The following is an 18,496-nucleotide window of genomic DNA, read 5'->3' on the forward strand; positions in this document are numbered from 1 at the left end:
GTAACCATTACTGGTTTTGTTTTGTTTTTAATACAGTCACTCTCAATCTAATTCTTCTTGTGCAAAAACTTCTGACCATCAGTCAGAATATCCCACTGTAAAATCATATTGTTTTAAACATCTTTATTTCCACTTCACTTTTAGCAGTAAAAAAATCAGCAGTTTAATATCTATAAAATTAACTCAGCTATTGAAGCAATAACTCAAGCGTACCTTTGTGCTTTGATAGTTTAATTCCCTACCTCTGGAAGGAACACCAAAAGATCTCTGACAACAGCTTGTAACAGAACACAGTAAAGTGTTTGTATTACTATTGCCAGTTATTACAGGACACATTCAAAAAGAGACTGAAAAGTAATTTCAAATTTAATATACTAGAAATGTAATTAAATGATTATTATTGTACTTCACAGGCAACAACAGAATTTCTTTATGAATTGTTAAATGGAATTTTAAAGCGGCACTGGTACTTCCCATGATCTATTGCAGGGAATCAAGCTAGTTTCAGTCGTTCACAGCTCTGAAGATTAACCTTTTGTACTAATTCTGGTCTATAGATACACATGTTAATTAGGTTCAGAAAGCTTCAGAGATTTTGTAATTTTGCTCTGATTACAGAATCAATAGCAATACTGTCTGTCAGTCAAAACTAGGGCATAGTTGCTCACTATCTAAGTCAATGACATTTTATGATGTAGAAATACTTCAATAAAGTATTTTATCAACAAGTTACTACCTCCTCCAGATATGCCCTCTGTGTAGTACTTCTTTAGAATTCAAAATTTTCCCAGAAAGTGAAACTCTACAAATTATTTAAGCACAACTGCACAGAAAAAAAAATGTAGCCAAATAATAGCATTTAAAACACCATGAAACAGGGGCTGAATGCTCAGCTAAACCAAAAAGCAAATGGAGTTTTAATACTCTTTTCTGATCGAGGGCTTATTCTAACCCTCAACTAAAACTTCCTCATGTGTAATCTGTTATGGATGAGATGAATCAAATCTGGATGCCACATGCTCTTTTTCAGGTACGTAAGGAAACAATAGAAAATACCATTACCATGGCAACCTCGTTTAGTTTGAAGTTGTTTCACACCATTCATGGAATCACAAAACAATCTAATTTGGAACAGATCTCTGAAGGTCATCTCATCCCACTGTTCAAAGTGAGGCCAACTTCAGGTCAAGTTTGGAGTACCTCCAAGGATGGAGATTCTGCAGCATCCCTGGGCAGCTTGTTCCAGTATTAGATTGCCCAGAGAGTGGGTGAAAACAAACAAAAAAACCCACTCCTTTTTTATGCTTCTATCCCTATTTCAGCAGCTTCTAGCACAGAGACTGGCAGCTCATGGGTAGTTCATCCACTCCTTTTCTCCACACTGTCAAGTACCAGGGGCGTTTCAGCTCCACCTTTCTTCCCTTGCACACTCCACAACTTTCATCCTACCCAACCCCAAACATAGTCACAGTGTGTAGCTGGGAAGGGGACTGGACCTGTGTTTGTCTGCACAGGCTGAGCGATGGATGCTGGAGATGGTCAGAAATTTCCCTCCCTACACTGCATATTTGCTTTTGCTCTCAGTGAAAAACACTGTGCACATGCTTGTTTGCCATCCAGCAAATAGGTTACAACAGCTTGTCGGGCCCTTCCACGGGGAAATAAAGACAGAAGCAAAACAAAACTACAAACAACAAAAGAAAAAAATTATCAAATACAAAGCAAAACACTTTTCACTCTGGCCTAGCTACATGAAGAGCCTGACCACTTTTAGATGAAGCAAGGTGTTTGGTTTGCACAGCACCTGGCTCTCCTGGTGCATAACCAGTCTCCAGGATATTCTCCAATTCAGCTAAATGGCTGAATAACGTAACGCTGCTGTATGGGTCAGGGTTACAGTTATACCACTTATCCTCCCAGGTGACTGTGCCTGTTGCATACCAAACCAATTTGCTCAGGGTAGCAATTTTTTGCCCTTAACATCTGAGCAAAGTCAAAGTCTTTGTCAGAGCTAGTGATGTGTGCCTGAAAGCAGGGCTCAGTCCAATGAATCGAGAATAGAGTGTACATAATGCCCGAAGTATTTAAGTGGTTGTGTGGTTCTTGGGGCTTCCCCTCCTCTTGCTATTCCTTTTCATCTTCTGTAGCAACAGAAACATTTGTCTACATAATTACAACACTGAAAGGCTGAACATTTTAAAAGGGAAAGTAAATAGAAATGTTTCTGAGATAATTGTTTTAAGTGTTCTCCTTTGTGTGATGAAGTACCGCGCTAATTTCCTTGGAAGGTCAGAGAAAAAAAAAAAAGACTAGCAAAAATAGCAACTATCAACATGTTTTCTTTGTGGTTTTTGTGTGTGTTATTTTTATTTTTATTTCTTTGAAACAGTTACTAATTAAAGGTTGGGAAAAGGAAGGGAAAAGGGAAAAAGGTCTTTTATATACCAGTTCTGACAGAGGCTGAAAAAAAAAAGGACAAAATTGTCTGCATTTTCATGCAGTTACTGCTGTGTTTTCATGCAATTACATGCAAAATAGTCATTTCAAGTTTGCAAATTTCCAGCAGGCATTGCATGTACAAGCAACCAATTTCACATACAAAATATTAACATTACAGATGCTTTGTGTGCTGCGCATTGGCTTTCCATTTTAACACTTAGAACACAAGTTCTGCTCAATTTTGTTAATATAGAGAAACATTTGGCTAAGCACAGACTTCCAATTCCGATCCTTTTGCCTGATAGTTTCTAAGTGTAGTGATGGTAGGGCAGCACATTTCCAACAGCCGGGAAGGGCTGCAGGTCTCCGTGCAATGTGATGCAAAGCCGGCACCCCCCAGCATAAGCTGTGACAAACAAGGGCCGGAGCTGCCTGGGATGATGGGAGCTACTCGCTCACCTGGATGGACACAGCTCCATCTCTCATACCCAGCACCACCATCAAATACCTTGGCAAAGCTGTTCTGGGGGAAAGAACAGCTGTTCTCTCAGTCTCTGGTTGCGACTAAGCCTTAATAATTCCCCATGGTTATAAAACAAGAGAGCACCCTGTTGCTCCTTGCCACAGCTTCCTACCGCTGAATGAATCGCAGAGTCTGAGGAGACTGACAGTGCTTTCAAGCTGAGGAAAAAAAACATCTTTTAAAGCCCACACAGCCATGTCACCTGATGTCTTTGTGTAAATGAAATCTTAATACTGTTATGTCAATTGCTTTCAGAATAGATGTTTATTACCAGTGTTGACATGTCTTTGCACATCATCATGTTTTTCCCTTTCCTACCATAAATGCCAAAATAAAAGTTATCAGCAATTGCTTACAAAAAGAACCATTCAGTAACTATTAATTTATGCTGCTTTAGCTGTCACAAACAGAAAGACCTCAAACAAGTTTCCTCTCAAGAAGAAATGAGAAAAAATACTTAATTTTTAAAAGTAATAACAGCCTGTAATTCCAATCACTGAGAAGATCTAATAATGTAGCTTGGAGTATGAAAATTATAACCTCAAATTGCTTTTTAATCAAATGAAACTTCTGTGTTTTATGATCCAGCAATTGTGTTTTAAGCAATCTGTGTATTACAGATGCTGGAGGAAGAATAGTTTCCCATGGAAAATTGTAGCTTTTTGATAAATGGAAACAAGTTGCTGTTTTGTTTTGCATGAATAGACTTCTCAGCATCCCTCCGACTAAATATGTGAGATGCTGTAGAGCACGACACACGCCGGGAGTCAAACTGCACCTTCAACCAAGTGATGTGCCCTTGAGCTCGAAAAATTGGCCCAAAGCTCTCGAAGGTTTAGAGGGCATCATCTAGTAGAAATGCTGCAAGGAAGCTGAGAATTTCAGTTATAGATGAAATAACCCAGGCCCATAAATAGATGGGAAATGGACAATTTGTTTCATTAAAGACTTTTTGGAAATACTAGTCTAAAAGTTTAATTTTGATAGTTAATAGAGTAGACTAAATAGGAAGATTTTATCAATTACTACTAATAGAACCGGAAATTTTCTGGAAAGCAAATCCGTTGCTTCATTTTTCATTTATTCATGTGTGCTCTGTGTATTTACCATCTCTGCAGAAAGCACTGAAAACTCTTCCAGCCCTCAGTAAGATGCATGGGTTATATAAATATATATTTTAAAAAGAAAAAGAATTTCGTGCCAGTAGTCTTCAGATAAACACCTAATTGACTGACAGTTAGTAGGTGTCGCCTTCTAATTTAAAAACCAATTTAAATTTAACCGTCATATTGTTGAAGAAAAGTATTACCTTTCATTCAATAATTACACTTAATTGACTTGAAGATTTAAATGCTACATTGGCTACAAACATTTCAAGCTGTGCATAACATCTAAGCCTCCTGGGAGGACTGCAGGTACTGTACAGTTTGAGTCTCCTTCCTGACTTATCACAGAAACAAAACCCAGCAGCTTTTCCTCCCCTTTGCCTTGTAGTTGGTGCAAACAAATGGCAAGATCCCCAGCCTGGAGCAGGGGAAGGTATAATTCAACTTATTTAATGAATGCTTACCGCTTCATATTGGCCAGAGCAGTAAGAAGCTTGGGGTTTTTAGTTTGGTCATCTGGAGAATGGGAATCAGGCACCCAGCACATGGTGGTCCACATCACATTACGGAGGCTGCTCTGCAGAAGAGCACCACGAACATGCACCAGAAATAGTAAATGAGAAGGTGCCGTAAAGTATCATCTATTGATACGCAATGCTACAGGGTGCTTGGTGGGCAAACAAAACCAAATGGGAAATAATGTCTTCCAGAAATCAGGTCTTTGAGGAAAATATTAACTTTTGGTGATGATGGCACATATACACAAACTGATGGTCCCACTCTCCTCTCACACCAACATTTCACTTTTACCAATAGTAAAAGTTTAATACTTTCTGTTTCATGCTGCATTTCTCTTCCCTGAGCTGCAGGCTTTCAAGCTGCCAGCCTATGTTTGCTTTAGGAGGCCAAGGAGACCCAGTATTTTTGCACTAGCTATTCAAAGCTTCCCAGGCTTGAGTCCTAATAGGCTAGTGACCCAGCTGCTAACTACTGAAACCACTGCTGGAAGACCACAGTCATGGTAATCCTCGAAAGTCCAGGGCCATTTGCATTATAAATGATCATTTGGGTTTGTTCTTTCCTACTCCAAGCTTTGCTTTAAGCTCTTTTATTTGTATGATTTGGGTTCACAACTTAGTCCTTCAAAATCTCTTATGACTTTATTCATTCAAGGTTTGAAAAGGATCTTGCAGAATTCAGCCTCCACCATATAAGCAAACAGAGATTTACTGCTCATAGAATCCTCTACAACCCAGTGATTTTACAGCAATTTTGTGAACCTCTGGCCTTTTATGGGATCTGCCCATCATGAGCACCAATTATGCCTTCCATCTAGCAGCTGGTTGCAGAGGAAACTTCCGAGAGATTTACCAGCAGCCTGCAAAATAAGGCTACCTCACCAGCTAGCAAACATTGCTGCTGTGATTTGTGGCTGCTGACTTCAGTTTGTTTGCTCTGAACTATTGAAAAAAATTACTCATGAAATCCTGCTAAATTACCTTCTGCTTCTAGGACACCACGACACCGTTTGTCTGCAGAAAATGGGCAGTGAGGCTGAAGAATACATAGAGAACATGTTAACCTGCAGTTAACAGTACCCCAAACCTGGGAAAGCTTTTCCAGGCTTGACAGCACTGTCAGACATTTTACAGATAAGTTTAAGGGCCCTAAGAATCCACTATCCACCGCTATTTATGACAAAACATTTATGACACCCAGCAACAAGAAAAATCCACTTTCCTGCTTCATACAGCTGCAAGACACGAACAAGGGATTCTTCCCCTGCCCTGCAGAGAGGCAGCAGGAGTGCTCCACCAACACAAACCAACTGCTCCTGAAAGTTGGAGATCAGAGTGATGCAGATTGTCAAGTTTCTTCTACAGGGCCATCTCCCAACGGGAGTTAGGCAAGGCACCAAGACCCATCCCTCTCCCTAATTCTTGCTATACAAATGCTTTCATCCCATAGGAGGAATTTCCTTATAGCAGAAATCGACAGGTGGCTATTCAGACAGCTACCTTCTTTGGAGAGACTCAAATCTGGCATATTTTTCTTATCAAAAATATTTATCAGTGAACTAGGTGGAATTTGCTCCTGTAATCACATATGAGAAAAAAGACAGGCTACACCTGCTTACAAATCAAATCAGAAAGTTTCACACAGATTAAAAATTTGCTTAGACAATGCACGTCAGTACAGCATTTAACTTGAAATTTGGTTGTGAACTGAAAAATTGGGCAAACAAAACAAACCCATCAATACGGGTTCCTCTGTTACCACCTCACTGCAGTCCCCAAGTGCAGGAGGGGCAGGAGCAGAGCACGGTGAAATATGGACCCTACCACAAGTGTGTGAAGCCCTTAATCCTGTGCAGTGCTCCCCCTACAATTGCTGGGCACACAACATTTCTTTCTTAACTAGGTATTAATCATGCCTCTGGTGATGTGGGGGAGCCTTCACTCTACTGCTCGGAGAGAACTGCCGGTGAAGACGTTATAAATCTTCACTTTGTTTTTAGGGATTCTGGCTCACATGTGCTTGTGCTCTGCCAGGAAACCCCTCTGCTCTTCGTGATAGATTTTCTGGTTTGGTCTTTGCTATTTTCTGGCTTAGCCAAGCTGAGATGCCTGGTAACAGCAAGCACCTGAGAGCGTTCACCTAATGGAGTTCTTTCATGTAGTTATATTACTGTAGAATATGAATAGGCCATGATTTTAATATAGCTTTCTCACTGAAACTGCTCTGCTCCTGGTTTTAAAGTCATAAGACAAGGCATTAAGTGCCAGACAATTACAAATAAAAAAAAATGGAGAGACTATAGGGATTTACAGATTTTAGCTGTGTAATACTTGATGGAAAACACCAAATCTACATGACAAAGCACTAAACCGCTCCCCATTTTTGTAGTTGTAGCAACTCAATGAGTTCTGCAGACTGCAGAGTTCCAGAAGCGATTTATTATTATTATTATTTTAAATGCCTATTGTTAGTATTAGATTATTAGATTTGGGGTTAGTGTTCAGCATCTATTTGAGAGTTTTGGATTATCAGTTTTCTGGCTCCTTCAACCTCTGTTTTAAATACAGAAGGCAGGGAATTAATGTCATTAAGACCACTTTTGATTTGCTCAGGATAGAAATGGGCTCATACAAGAGAAGAAAACAATCGCCTCTTTTCTTTTTTCCCCCTATGGTAGTTATTATTAAAGTTACTGAGCAATCTTACAGCACCCACAACTTTTAGTGCAACATTTGCATGCTTGAAGCCCTTTCATTGCCAAGAAAAGACAATGAAACGGTCCATGCTCCCTAACGAAGTCCAGGTGAATGACAGAGCTTAGCACACAATCACTGCCTGCCGCTTTAGGGCTGTTTTATGAAATTCCTATGGCTGGTGGTTAGTTCTTCTGGCAACTCTACTGGAGTTGGAGGAGATCTGAGGATTAAGGACTGCTCCTGCACAGTGTGCAACTCACACACAAGAATGGATAAAACCTCAGGAAATAAGTGGCTGCAAAAATCAATACAGACAGATGTTCCACCAAAATGAAGTATTTTTCATTAAAATAACAGCAAGCACATCAGGCCAGAGAGTAAAGACTTGAGCTGAAGTTAACAGAACCAATACAGGCCTGGGTCTGCCTGACAGTTACTATCAGTGCAGGAGAAGACAAAGAAGGCATCAATAACAAAAGAAAAATTCAGAAGAACCTAAAATATATACTGTTATAAAACAGAATAGTCTGAGCTTCTCAAAAGAGAACTCAAGATTAGGGAAGGAAGCCTTCAGAAGTCATATATTTTACTTCATGTATGACAAAATTCAGGCGTGTGTTCCTCACCTGAAAAGCTTCTGATGGAGTCTAGCAACTTCTCTCCAAGCAGGATTGGGAAACATGGGTTAAAAATAAGAGAAATGACTCCAGAAGTCCCATGAGTCTCTTCCTTATCAACAAAGGACTACTGCGCTTTTCTCACAGCTGGGAAATAAGAAAGAACGCTGAAGGTGAAAGCAGCTGCTGGCAGGCTGTGGTTGCACAGGTTGCAAATCCTCCCCAGCCCTCCTCAGTGCCCAAGGGAGGAGCTCGTGCTCCCCTCTTCTGTATTTCCCACCTCTTTCTCCCCAAAACCCACACTTCCAGCATAGGGCTCCCACCCGTTCTGCCTGCCTCCCTTTCCATGGGGTTCAGCAATATTTCAGGTAAAACCTGGCTGCAGCTCAGCTCCTGCAATTGAGGTTAGAAAAGGAGGTCAGCATCCGTCCTCCTTGCAGAAAGGAAATGCTAAATGCAGTTCGGTCTAAGATGTTTGTTTGTTTGTTTTTCAGCATGAAAACACTAGCTGGGACAGTGAGACTGAGAAAAGTTGAAAATACTCTTAAGTTTTCAGAAAATATTGGGATTTTTTTTTCCCTTTTGCTCTGCTCAAGCCAGAAAAATCAGATTGGTTGCTTGTTAATTAAGTGTGCTAACAGAGTATGCAGTTAAAGATGAACAGCCATTATACTGATAACCCTTTACCTGTCAGGTATCATCATCTTATTTCCTTTTGTCATGTGAGTGAGAAAGTCTTTTGTAGTAGTAGAGGAGCTCTTTGTGAAAGCCTAATTTCAATGTGTTTAAATGTATACCCCTGATATTATTACAGTTAGATTTTATCCAGAGGCTAAATATCAAATCTAAGTCAAATCTTCTGAAAATTTTCTGAAGTAAAAGGAGCACAGCTTTTGGAGAATTTTCATATCACTTTCAAATAATAATAATAATAATAGAAATAGTATTCTAACATGTCAGGTCCATACATATCATATTAATGTGCTCTTAGAGAAGTAAGAAGTGCAACAAGTGAAAATTGATATTCCCATCAATTCAATAATCCTCAAAGCTACCCTATTTTACGTCCCTCTTTAGTAACTTTGAACAGGATAGCAAACTAATAAGCAAATTCCCTAGGTCATCTGCCCCTGGAGTTTCTTAAAATGGTAGCTGACAACCACAGAAGTCTCAAGAAAAACTGTTTAAAATTTTGGAGAAAAGCCTAATTTTGAAGATAAGACTATTTTCACTTAATACACTGGGGAAAAAAAATATGCCCATCTATATGAAAAAAGGAAACATTTAATATTGCCAAGGACAGTGAGTCCTTGTACGGTCTGTACGAGCACCAGCCATTCATGCTAATGCAGCTAGGAAATGGAATACCAGAATTTCTCTAGATGGAGACTGGCTGTGGATTGAGTTTTGTGCATATAAAAGATTGCAGAGACCTGAACAAAGCAAAATGCAAAGACATCACTACCCATATAATGCAATCTTAATTTGTCAGACCTATGCAATTTTAGCACTTTTCTTGAAATCAAATTACTGGAAGGCTGTTTTCTTTGAAATGGATAAGTAGCTAGAATATCATTTATCCAAATCTTAAAACAGGCAAAATTTGCTTTTGCTTTGTGCTAACTTATGAGAATTCTCTTCTTTTTCTATGGGTCTGAGATTTTATTTACAATGCTCAAGAGACACAATTTCATGCTTAAGTCAGACTGGATCAACATGTTTCATTTAGGTTTCCTGCAAAACCATCAAGCTGTTCCAGTTTCACTTAAAAGGTTTAAGACCTGAGCCAGTAAGAAAATCTGAAACCAGTTGAATTACCCAATTACCTTTTTTCTTCAGCTCAGAGAAACTGACACTCTTAAACTTGGTTCTAACTCTATTTACCAGAAAAATGTAAAAGTTTCCCTTCAGAGTTTTCCAGAGGCCACGTTCATTCCCTCACTCTTACGAGAGCATCAGCCCTCCCGGCTGTCACTGGCACTGACCTGGCTATCTGAGAAATCACAGAATTCCTCCCAAAATAATTGTGGTAAAGCTGTTATCTTTCCATTGAAGCTAATGTTTCAAGGAGATCTTCAATCTCCAAAAGACTTTTGTACCAACAATTAACAACTCTAACCATGTGTGCCAGAACTGAATGTTGTCCAAACTCCAACAGTTTTAAGACTGTCACCCCACTTTGTTCTCTGAAGATCCACCAAACAGATGTAATGCACATTATTCCCAACGTAGATACCTGGACAGATGTTCTTCAAAATTAATAGCTAAAATCTAGTTATCTTGCTCTACTTTTCCCCTCCCAGACATCAGTAATACATCAGTATACAGACATATTACTGATGTATACAAACACCATACATCAGCAACTCCTACAAGTAGCTCCTGCTGAAGTCCCGAGGCTGTTATACTTGTCCCCCGAGCAGAAATCAAAATAAGCTGTTTTTTTCACCGTGCAATCCTTCCCAAGGTCTTCAATGCTTTCCATGGGTTCAGAATTTGATTTGTGTAAAGAAGAACTTGTCCTTTTATTAGTCAACTTGGCTTGTTTGATGAATTTGTCTAATGTGGCCATATTATATATTATAACTTGCTGACATCTAGCAATTGAGCAGAGGTCAGATTGGAAGCTCAAGGATTAACCAGCGCTTATTCCATATTTCATCTCTCAAAACCAATAAAGTAGCACACTCTCCTCAGCCGTCTGTCAGAGGAAGAAGCGATGCCTCATAAATATGAAGCAGTATTTTCAGTTAAAACTTCTCAGAGGAAAATCTAAAATGGGAAATACAGAATAAACACTGCCAATTTAAAACAAATTAAAAAGAGAAATCTCTATTCTTTCAGTGATGTCTGTATGTAATTATATGTTAAATTAATTGCTCTTAAGCATATGGGAGAGTAAGAAATACCATAGGATAATTACTAGCTTATATACGGTGCAGTTACAAATAACTATGACATACTTCTCAAACCAATGAATTGAACTAATTCGTTGTCTTCTCACTCACTTGTAAAGTAACTTGTCACAATTATCACCGTTTTTTAGAACAATTTTGAAGACTACATGCCATATGCTTATATTTATATCCAAGTGGTTTCCTCATGCTGCTCTCCTTCAAAGCAGTTGACTAATGCTGGCATGGCAGAGTTAATGTGGATGAAGGCCAAACTGTAGATGCAGAAGGAAGAGGTAGGTACAGACAGAAGGAGAAGTTCTCATTTTGCTTATCTCTCTCACTGTAACAGTAATTCTTCTTCATTTGCACCAGAACTTGTTTTCTTTCTAGTGAAACACTTTTTGATGTATAGATTATTACACTGGGATACCAAAAAAAAAAAAAAAATCCTTCGGTTCTTGCTTAAATACTGGCATGGTTTCTTCCTGTCACTGCCTTCCACGTTCTCTGATTCCATTCAAAAAAATCAGGATTTGTTCTCTCTGGAACTAAGCTGATCTGTAAACATTATCTTATGTAGAAATATTACTTTTACAGCACATCCCCATGTAGATTTAGTTTTCCCTTAAATATCTGCTGTCTTTATAGGCTAGCAAATGATGGGTTCTTCATTGCATCCATCTGGCAGCTACATCAAAACACTTTCTGTACAAGTTTTTGATGAAATAGATGTTGCTTGCCTAAAATGCTTTGTTGCTATATGAGGAACATATTGTTTCTTCTGGATTAAACTGATTTCAAGTAGTTTCTACTCTTTGTATGAAAATGAACTGCGCAATTACTGCAATTATCTCAGTTGGTATGGGAAGGGTAGATAACATCGCATTGTCAGGTCCACCTTTCTGACCAACTGTTAATACAATTTATTCAAGAATATTTCTGTCCATAATGGGGATCTTCCAATAAGCATTTCAAGCTTTACCATTTCTCCTAATTATATTCAGGCTGCAATTAGCTAATTAGAAACAGTACGGCCATTTCAAAGTAATTGAAATTACAGTTATTCTCTTATTTCTCAGATGCTTTTATACCGTTATCACAATGTGTTCCGTATTAATATAGTGACACCCAATTTTGCATGCAAGAAGCTGTGGTGGAACCATTATGAAATTAATTTGTTCGATCAGCAATCAGTCTGATTTCACAGAGATTAAGAAAACAGAAGCTGGAGGTGGCAAAGAGCTTGGGACAATCAGAGAGCCTCCAGGAGCAGACAGTAGGGTCCTGGAGGCTGGAGGACAGACTACACCTTTGGCTTTCAGTGCACCCTGAAGCTCTTCTAAAAGGCCCCTTATCTATGCAGGAGCCTTCTCGCACACACAGAGATGTGCTTGCAGCTACTCTCTACTATTGCCACTGTGCACGCATTTCTCAGGGACTGATCGACAACTGCACCAGGTGCCAGTGACAGAAGCAAGTCCTCTGTCACCCGCTGGGCTTTTATCTAGCAAATCACAGACACAGGCAGGTAGACTCAAGTCTGTGGAACAGAATCAGAAAGGCAAGACATCAGCAGACGACTCTGCCCGACTTCTTAGAAGATGGCACCTATTTCTCTGAAGACTAAGTGTCATTGGAGAGTCTCAACACCTCTAACAAGCAGCCAGATTTGCTGTCACGGCTGCGATGCAGCTCTCGAGCTCCAGGAACAGAGCTCAGTACACAACATCCATATGTCCTTGTGCTTTGACTTCCACCTGTTCAACATTAACATTTATATAGCATTCTATTGAATAAAGAAGAAAGATCAAATATAAGCCAGAATGAATCCTTTCGTCTTTTTATGATTCTGATATTGGATTGTTTTTAAAATAACCATTCTGCTTTCAATTGGCAATAAACAATATCATTGCTAAAACTAATGGATTAGATTGTAGTCATCAATTAATTAAATTATTTGTGTGAGATGTGAAAACTTGCAATAACAATAATAATGTAAATCACATTTATTGATTTCAATCAAGCTACTGTGGATCTACACCACAGTCAGCGTTTCAGGCATATCTGCACACAGATCTTACCAACTAAGTGTACTGGGAAATATGTCCAAAAGTTATTTGAAGCTGTCTGGATTTTATTAGCTATTTTATCACCATTGCTCTTATAACAAGTGGCTATATATTACAATAAGCATATTAAAATCTATTCAGAGCATCTTTCCTATTATTATATTAACAGAGCATCTTACAGCATTCACTGCATTTATTCTTACAGGTCCTAACGGGGAAGAACTCTTACCCCCACTTCACAGATGAAGAGGAATACATGGTCCCAACAGCACCGTGCTGGGACAAAACTCAGCTAAAGCACCAGAAATAAGCTAACTGTTACCTGAGCAATTAGTCTGCTCTGCCAGACAAGTTGCATCTAATCTGGAAAAAACACAATCTTGGAACGATGACATTCTCTAAAATTTTAACTAGCTTATTTAGAGCTGTCCTGGATATTTTAAGATAGCAGTGCACTGGACTTATACCTAAAGAGTTCAGATAAATCGAGATTAGAAAAGATCTACATAGCAGATCAGTGCCATGAGCTGACTTTCTCCTTCCCTGTTTCCCTATCCTGGTATCCAGCAATCACATAATAGAAGAAAAAATAATTAAATATTTCCTTTAAAAAAAAGGTAAGGGTTTTTAAATTTTAAATATAAGTTAAATATTTCCTTTCTTCTAACTGAAGGATACTGAAAGAGCTATCTGGTACTGTATGTATGAATTGACAATAGAGAACAAAAACAGAAATAACACCTCTGAAGATAAGTCAGTTGCAGAAAGTCAAAAAGTCTACTGATGACATTAGGAAAAGAGAAATCAGAGCAGTTAAGACATACGTTCCCGTAATTGTACAGGTTTTGCAGGTGAAATGGAAAGCTGACACTTCTTATAATATTTTGTCTTTTATAGAAAATAATAAGACATTAAATTAAACCCAATATGGTGTGTTTATAAAGAATAAATACCAGACACGTCCACTTAATCACCAAATATATGGCTAATGGAGCATTCCCAATAAAAAGAACCCTGACTTTTTCCAAAGCATCACAGGACATTGAAGTGGATTGCCAGGCTCTCACTCTCATGTATGATTACTTCACTACCAGTTTCTTTTCCTCTCTGATCTGAGCTTGCTAATTTAAATAAAATTTTGATAGGTATTTTAGAAAAGATGGCAAGGATTTGATAGGACTTAATATTTCAGCTCAGTACCCTGTCTAGTAATAGGGCATTTATTCATAGCCAATTGTTCTCAGTAATGCTGAGAAGAAAAGCCTGGAGTGGCTTATTGTAAATGCTTGTCCAGATTTTACAATGGGTTCCAAGCAAGCAAAGATGAATCTGTATTTACTCTGCTCTTGACACTTGCCTATTAGTGTAAAGTAGGAATTGCCAGTAACATAAATGTGAGTAGACTATCAGACATACAACCAGCTTTTACTCTTTGCTGCGTGCAAGTTATGTCCCCATTAGATGCGGATATGACATACTTCAGCTAAGTTATACAAATGATTGAATCATTCTCCCTGTGCAGACCAGGGACACTGTTTAAAATTCATATAAAATATGCAGCACTATTCAGCCGCTGATCTTTTTGGAGTTCCTTTGAAATAATGTGTTACACTTGGTTCAAAAGGAAAAAAAATCCCAGGGGAAAAATTCAGAATAAATAAAATATTTGGCTTCCTAGACAAACTAACGCAAACCTGAACAAAAGGTATTAGACAGCAGTGGGGAAGGCTCAAAGGAAGGGGGGGGTCTGGCAGGCAAGAAAGCTCTCTTTCAAAGAGTGAGATGAACAAGAAAGAAGGTGACCAGAAAAATATGGTGCACTGGAAATGGTAAATGCATTAAGCAGTACAAAATCCTGAACAAAACTGTCATGCGATATCAGAAGTCATGATTAATTGGGACCGAGACACACATACCCCAAGAAAGACGCCTCTCTAGATCTAGGCCAGGAGAAGATCTGAGAAGTTGTGCTCAACATTAAACCTCAGAGGCTAGAGGCAAACCTCATCAGTGCTTGTGTGCCCACACGGCTCTGAAATGCTTCAGCATTCCTGCACAGGGATCACAGCCTCCTGCAAATACTGCATGTCCACGTGCTTCGTGGGACAGGGCTTTACATAAGGCATTTTTCCCTGGCATACATGTAGTTTAACCAGAACTCTAACAGCACACTTGCCCACTCACAGCCATCAGGAAAAAGTTACATAAACCTGCAGAGCTTGGGGGATAGTCTGAGAGAGTTCCTGAGTTGAGCGTGAAGAGAAAAATTATACTACTTATAGTACAACCCACTGAAGAGTTGCAGTAGAGGTGCAAGAACTTGTAGGTATGGATTTTGTTTGGGGTTTTTGCAGAATAAGTTTGACTCCAGCAGAGTGCCTCAGGCACCAAGACATTAAACGAAACAGAGAAACAGTGTCCGGCAGGATTACAAAACGTGTTTCTGTTTTGAGGTACGCCGTCATCTGTTCTCCATTAGAAAGATATTATTTAGGCATCATCTCCATATTTATCTCAGCATGACATAAGAAATAAAAAGACTGGGGAAACCAATTGGTGTTGCTCTTTAGATCAAATAATTCTTTCAGTATCAACATCTGCTAGCTTATTAGTCAACTTCACAGTCAGCAACAGTCCTTCCATCAGACGGGGAATGTGATCAGCATTTCAGCTGCTCAGGGTGATTCAACCACGTGCAAAAAAGCATTTCAATGCTACGAACCATTAACTTCCATGTAAGTCTCATTCTGAAGGTTTAAGTGGTTATCATCTTTATGGTAGCTCTGCGTATCAGATGGATATTTGCATGGAATCAGATATTTAAGTCAGATTCTGGCTTCTTTCTGGGATTAGATTGCAGTATTTAAGACAGTTCAGACAATGCTCTGTGTACACGTGAACAAATACAACACACATAACTGCATGCTGCCTTATTCTAAAGTAAGAGAAATATGATCAAAAGTACTTGTGCTAGTATAACTTGGCATAGCTTCACCAGCAGTAATTAAGATTTTTTTCTCACTGTGATCCTTTTTTTATAATGTAATCCCAGACACGGACAGGTAAAAATAGCTCCCTTTGCAATAGAAAAGCAAATAATAAACACATTAATTATTTTAGTCATAATTAGAGACTCCACAGATCAGATCTGTACAGATCACATCTAAATGAAGATGTACAAAATAGTACAGTCATCTGATTGCCCCTGCTCGAGGAAAAAAAAAAAAGAAAAATCAGGGAAAAAACTAATCAGTCTACCTCAGTAATCATATGTAAAAGTATACAGCAAAACATCAATAGCAGCAAGCACAGTTGTGGAGCTAAGGTAGAGCAAAGAATACACTCACAATGACAATTTGATGCAATTGTCTCTTGAACAAAAAGTCATTTGCTAATTGAATCTGACTCCAAAAATAAATTGTTTTTATTTGATACGGTGTTTCAAATCTCTATCCTCAATATTTAAAAATGACTGTGTCTTTGCTGCTGAATAGAAATTTTTGACACAATGTACACTGAAATCTCTGGAGTCTAACATTGACATGTCAATTCTGAAAACGTATATGCACTTGCATTGGTTATTTCTAAAATTTGTATCCCAGCAGCTTCCAAACTGATATTAGCACCAAAAGAAAAAAGACTGACCTAAAATACTCAGTTATGTAAATGTAACTATTTGTATTAATCCTCTCTGTACCACTTGCAGTTTCAGTATGTGTGTGAATGTTTTACATGTTTTACTTACTAATTGCTGCTCTGGATTATTGCTCTGTATGTATAACAGACAAAGATTGCTTTGACTGAAGACATGAGTCTCATAACCCAACTGCTTGGCCTTACTGTTGGAATCCATTTCCTTTGTAAATAATCTAGAAAAAAAGTTTGGCTACCTGAAGATGGCGAAATTAATTATATATCTATTAATAACACGTGTTCATTGAAACTTATTTCAGCATTTGGATTGGTTGTCTGTAGCATTCTGTTCTTTCCCTTAAGATTTAAACTTCCACCTGTTTTTAGATGTTCAGTGAGAAAATCCAGAAGAGCAAAAAGAAAATATCCAGAAATACTATTACTACACATACATCAGCAAGAAGTCCAGAATACTTTCTCCAATCACTCCTGGTTGAGTTCAGTAATTTTTAGATTTGTACTCATTCATATTGCAGAGGCCAATTTATGAAATTACCTATCCTAAGGAAATGAAGGCAGGGAAATCAAAAGGATAATAAAGCTTTGTAATGGAGCATAGGGAAAGGCAAAGAGGGAGCTCAACTTGGCAGGGAGCCGATACCAGTGCTACAGCCAGAACAGTTGGCAGAGGTGTCATCCAGGATGTTTTTCCCAGTTGAAAATTCATACAGCCAATGAGGACAAACAGACCTCCAGATTCACAAGGCAGAAAAAATTATATAGCTCTGTCACATCTGCCAAACTGCGGTTAAAGACAGAAGTCAGAAATTGAGAAAGCAGCCAGCGTTTGCATTTTACGTTACTATATTCCTGTATCTAACACTAAATTTAGAGTGGTTTGGAAACCAGGACTAAAAACTTTTTAGTTCACTGTAACTTCCCCTAGAGACCCAAGCCCAGAAATCACAGCACAGAAATCCTATGGAAAAAACACACCTGCTTGATTACTTATTCAAATTTGTTGCTTTAGGTGCAATTATATGTATTCTAAATCTGAAGCCTAATGCACACGCAGCTTCAAATATTTCTTTTATATGCAAAAGTAGAAAATATATGTCATATAAACAGAATGCAGACTGAAGAGACTTGCACCTGGGGTCTAGTCTTGTTTATGGGAAAACAGAGACTAAAGAACCTTAAAATTAAATGTCCATACCAATACAGCATTTAAATAAATCCAGTATCAAATTTACAGATGTGATTTCAATTCTTACACAAACTGTTTTTAAATGAATAAACATAAGAACATAAGAGAATGAAAAATCCTCCATTATTCATTAAAGGCTTTTAGTGGTTCATTAGTTTTGTTGCTGTAATCCACTTCTGATTAGTCGGGTTGTTAAACAGCCATTGTCAAGAGCTGCTAAAGTGCATGAATTTCTTTTCAAACTACAGCAGTGTCATTTGAATGTAGTTAGCAACATCTCATCAGGTGTTACGGCCATGCCTGCAGAGTATAAATTAACTGTGACTTCTTTAGCACTCCCTTTTTTAATCATGTTTTCATATGAATTTTCATTTAGACATAACACAGTAGAAAAGCTGTTAGCATTTTAGATTGCTGAGGAAAGCTATCTTGTCAAGCCGCATTGATAGCGTAAATCTGGTTGGATGAAATAAGAGTAAATATGAAGAAAGAGAAGCGAAGGAAAAGACATACATCCTGACCCAGCAGTGTCTGCTGATGACCTGGTGGGGCAAACAGTAATGAAACATTTACATGCAAAACTCCAGATCCCGAAATTTACATTCTAGGAGCTTCCTCCAGCTTAATTCCTCCCTGCGGGACAGAAACCTTCAGCAACCACAATAGAGATTGCTAATGCTAGAAAACAGCTCCACTAACCTTGAAGAGTCATTAACTTGCACCTTCTCATTTATTCTTCTCAGATGTCCCAGCTCCCCCTAGAGTTGTTCTCCTCTCACAAGAGCTGTGA

General features: G+C 38.5%; 1 protein-coding gene across 5 annotated transcripts in view; it reads right to left on the reverse strand.

Annotated features, from left to right (window-relative positions):
* The window catches only part of LOC308178967 (uncharacterized protein), a 308,966-nt gene that overhangs the window by 174,283 nt on the left and 116,187 nt on the right, over positions 1-18,496 (reverse strand). For 2 of the 5 annotated variants that reach the window (XM_080558284.1, XM_080558283.1), the window contains exon 3: positions 4,533-4,645. The exons of the other annotated variants lie outside the window; for them this stretch is intronic. In XM_080558284.1, the coding sequence (XP_080414410.1) occupies positions 4,533-4,645 (113 nt within the window). The remainder of the gene's footprint in view (positions 1-4,532; positions 4,646-18,496) is intronic. 5 annotated transcript variants of the gene reach the window in all.

The sequence above is a fragment of the Anser brachyrhynchus genome (assembly GCF_964034855.1).
Source record: "Anser brachyrhynchus genome assembly, chromosome: 16".
In the NCBI taxonomy this organism is placed as follows: domain Eukaryota; kingdom Metazoa; phylum Chordata; class Aves; order Anseriformes; family Anatidae; genus Anser; species Anser brachyrhynchus.